The 4396-nt window shown below is 33.0% G+C and overlaps 1 protein-coding gene across 1 annotated transcript; it reads right to left on the reverse strand.

Annotated features, from left to right (window-relative positions):
- Positions 1 to 3260: 3260 nt before the first annotated feature.
- Phum_PHUM566140 (tRNA isopentenyltransferase, putative) lies at positions 3261 to 3788 on the reverse strand (the record flags this gene model as incomplete). The annotated part of the gene is made up of 2 exons (XM_002432002.1): positions 3261 to 3608; positions 3759 to 3788. The coding sequence occupies 2 exons, from the start codon at positions 3786 to 3788 to the stop codon at positions 3261 to 3263; spliced, it is 378 nt and encodes a 125-aa protein (XP_002432047.1).
- Positions 3789 to 4396: the final 608 nt, after the last annotated feature.

Genomic DNA, 4396 nt, shown 5'->3' on the forward strand with positions numbered 1-4396 from the left:
AAACAAAAAAAAACAATAAACTAAACTAAACTAAATTAAACATAAAATAGTTTAAATAAATTCAACGTGATGATGCAAAGTTCAAAAAAGTAGAAGAAGAAGGAAAAGAAAAAGGAAAAAAAGGAAAAGGAATAAAGAAAAAGGAAAAAAAGGAAAAAAAAAAACATTAAAATCGATTTCGAAAACTTTCTACGAAAATCCGCAAATCGTTTTAAAGCTAGTCGAGAAGGAAGAGGAAAAAGAAAAAAACTTTTTTTTCCCCTTTCCGGTAAAAAAGGTAACTTCTTCCACTTTTGAAATCCGAAAAAGGCGGGGGAGGGGGAGGGGAGAAGAAACGTTTGGTACGAATGGGGAAAAAAAAGTGGAAGCAGAAACAAAAAAACATCAAAAAAATCACGTGAAAATCCAATTCCAAAATTATTATTACAATTATTATCATTATCATCCGTTATGGAATTATGCGTAGATAATACGCACGTACACACGCACACGCACACACACGCACAAGTGATTATTTACCTTTTTTTTTTTTTTATTTAAATCAAAGGTAACTTTTGATACGAACCCACCTAAAAAAAAAAAATATTTGACATCGACTTCCGGTTTAGACGAGTCTTTGCCTTATCAGCCAAAAAAAAAAAAAAAAAAAAACATTTCTCACGACGATAGATAAGGGGAAAAAAATATACATATCCATAGACGCGTACGCACACGCACACGCACACACAAACATTTTCGAGGGGTCAATCGGGGTTCCGTTCGAACAAACACATATAAAACAACAACAACAACAACCGGGGAGTCGTAAAAGAAAAAAAAAAACCTTGAACCTTAATAATTTAAACCTTAATCTTTTGTTTATCATTATTATTATTATTATTACTTGGTTTTTGATGACGGAGGGGCAAATTTTTAACCGCAGCAAAATCTAAACGACAGCATCAAATGAAAAATAAATTTTTTTTTTCTCTCTCTCTCTCTCTTTACGAAATAAAAACAATTAATAACTTCGCATTTATTTATTTATTTATTTATTAACGTATTTAAATAATAAGTGACCACACCCAAAAATACTTTAGCTTCCAGTCAATAAACTCACGAAAAAAAAAAAAAAATTTTTCAATCGTCGTACCTTGTCTTGATCTAAATACAAAATAATAATAATAATAATGATTGAAAAAAAAGGAGAGAGAGAGTGAGAGAGAGAGAGAGAGAGAGAGAAACGATCACACACACACACACTAATACGCAATCTTTCGAGAATTTACGCTGAATTATAATCATCATCATCATTATTAATAATTTTTTTTTATTTATTTATTTTTTAATAAGTTAAACTCGAACCTGAACATTTTTTTATTCTTTTTTTCAGGTTCAGGTTTTCCTCTGCGAAAAGATAATTTATATATCATCGGGAAATCGGCGAATGAAACGAAAAAAAAAAAAAAAAAATTAATTTTAAAATTTCGAGTTCGTTCTCTCTCTCTCTCTCTCTCCCTTCCTGTCCCCCCATCTCTCTCTCTCACTCGTCGCGAGTATACGTTTGTGCGTGCGCGTGCGTTACATACGTCATCGACCATATTTAAATTTATTAAATTCGATATAAATACAAAATGAATCATTTGGAAAACAAATGAGTATTTCGCGTTTTATTAAATCAAAAGGAATAATCAGGTAGTAGTACCCTATTGATACCTCGCGGCCACGTCATCGTCCTAGTCGTCCATTAACAATATGTTTTTTTTTTTTTTTTTTTTTTATTTATTTTCAACATCGTAACTAACATCTGGAACCCGCGTAAAACACAACCGAAAATAATAATAATAATAATCATTCACAACATTATGTTTAAATCCCTTTTTTTTTTTTTCTACTTAAACTTTGTCGTAAAAAAACAAAAACAAAAAAACCTAAAACGTAATTTTTTTTTTTTTTTTAAGGTACGAAATAACTTTTTTTTTTTTATTATGGAACGGCCAACGGGTAAAATACTCGCTAAAATAAATTTACGTTTTTCGCTTAAAGTCAAATAATAATAATAATAATAATAATAAAAACAAATTAGGTTCGAAATATTCTCGGAATTTTTTTTTATTTTTAAATTTTTATTATCATTATTATTATTATTATTATTTTAAAAACCTCGACCGCAAAATAATCGATATATATATTATACCTCCCAGTACCTGGTTTTTTTTTTTTTGAATTTTCAAAGAAGCAAAAATATACCTCAACAACGAAAGAATTGAGTCACTCACTACCTCATTCAACGGTTACGCCCACAATCACATACCAAAATCGAATCGACGAATCCGTGTAATTATTATTACCTAACGCGAGTTCTATCCTGGGGGCAGGAAAAGTTATGAAGGGGGAAAGCGGAAGGAAGGAAGAAAGAAAGAAGAAAAAGGTTCCAGGTTCCAGAAAAAAAAAAATTAAATCTCATCCGAATAAGAAAAATATCATCGGATTGAGTTCAAAGGAAGGAAGGTACGAAACAAGGATTTAAAACAAACGACCAAGTATTTCCCTCCCCCTCCCCATTCCCCCACTCCCCCCGCGTACTCATCACAACAACAAACGAACGCTCACTTACGCCTCCGTGAGAGAGACGGAGGGGGAAAAAAAATGTCATCAATTATTTCTTCTTCCCTCCCCTCTCTCACTTTCCCCTCTTTCCCTCCGGAGAAAATAGAAAACGAGAAATAATAATCGACACGACAATTTATATATTTTTTTCTTTCTTAATAAAAGATCGGTCACGACCTTTTCTTCCATCTCTTTTGGGTCATGACTGTGACAAAACAGTCACTCACTCAGTCACTCACTCACTCGTAGTTTACCGATCACGATAGAATTAAACAGAGTTCAATGTCATTTCCATCCATCCATCCATCCTTCGTAAGAAGAATAAAAACAAAACAATCCTATGGTATCGTCACATGATCGATCGGAAACAAACCTCTAAGGTTTGTTTGTTTGTTTGTTTGTTTGTTTGTTGGTGCAACGTTTTCTCCATTTTCAACCGCAGACTCATTCTCATTCATTCGAACAAGTTTTTTTTTTTTGAATCTCTTTGGCTATTTTTTTTTTATCAATCCCCCCCTCTCTCCCCCCGATGTAATTTGGCCACATAAACCACAGACAACAATAGGCAAATTGTTAGCTTTCGATGATTCGCACACCCACACAAAACCTGAACGGACACGATCTGTTTTCTTCAATAAGAAAGCAAGCAAGAAAGAAAATTTTGACGTCACTCACCTAATAATTTTCCTCCTGTTGTTCGGATGTAATACGTCCGCCATATCGGGATCTATTTCCTTAAGCTTTTCGTGTAACGTCACGTTGTCCAACTTTTCAACCCTTTCCTGAAATTCCTTTTCCTTCCATTCGTTCGATAATTTCATCTTTTTCGCTTCCGTCGCTTTGTCAACTTTTGAATTTACGACGTCATTTTCAATTTGTCCTTCTCCTCCTCCTTCTTCTTCTTCGTCGTCCGATGAGACCGTTGGATCTATGAGAACGTTGTAAAGAACGGATTCTATGTAGTAATTCGTACCCCCCACAATGATGGGTAACTTTCCACGTTCCGTAATGTCTTTTATCTATACATATATATATATAATATTTAAAAGTTAAGGATTTTAATTTTCTTTTTTAGATTTTACAATTGTGCGACGATGACGACGATGACGACTTCTACTTCTTCTTCTTCTTTTTATTCTTTCACGATCATGATTATTATCATTACTAACTAAATTTTCCCCGAAGCGAGAGTTAACCATTAATGCGGTTTGGTAAAAATAACATTTTTTACGTGTTGTTATGCCTTTTACGTGTTTTTTTTTTTTTTTTTTTTTTTTTTTATAGGTTTTCGGCCTCGAGTATCACGTGAGAGAGAGAGAGAGAATCACCAAATCTCGAGACCTAAGACGATTCAAAGAAACCAAACACAACGATGGCAATGATGATGATGATGATGATGATGATAATGATGGCGATTTGGGTTCGTGATTTGACCTTCGAGAAAAAAAAAAAAAAAAAAAAAAAGTAATAAAACCATCCTTTTTCTACACAAATTGAGCCCCCCATGATTAATTCCTTTTAGATTTTCTTTTTTCTTTTTCTTCTTATCTTTGACTAACTTGTTGGAACTGATATCAGAATTAATTCAAACATTATCATTATTATTATTGGGTTCCTCAACTAACTATTTTCCCTTTAAAAAAATTGCATTTTTGTGTCTTTTCTTCCTCCTACGCGTCCTATCCACAACCCCCTCCTTCCATCCAACGAACATTACCGAACATGACCGAACATGACCGAAATTAAATAACGAATTGAAAGTCTTTCCAACTTGCGGTTGGAAAATTAAATTAATAAAAAAAAATCG

This window comes from Pediculus humanus, genomic scaffold, assembly GCF_000006295.1.
Source record: "Pediculus humanus corporis 1103172108299 genomic scaffold, whole genome shotgun sequence".
NCBI classification, from domain to species: domain Eukaryota; kingdom Metazoa; phylum Arthropoda; class Insecta; order Psocodea; family Pediculidae; genus Pediculus; species Pediculus humanus.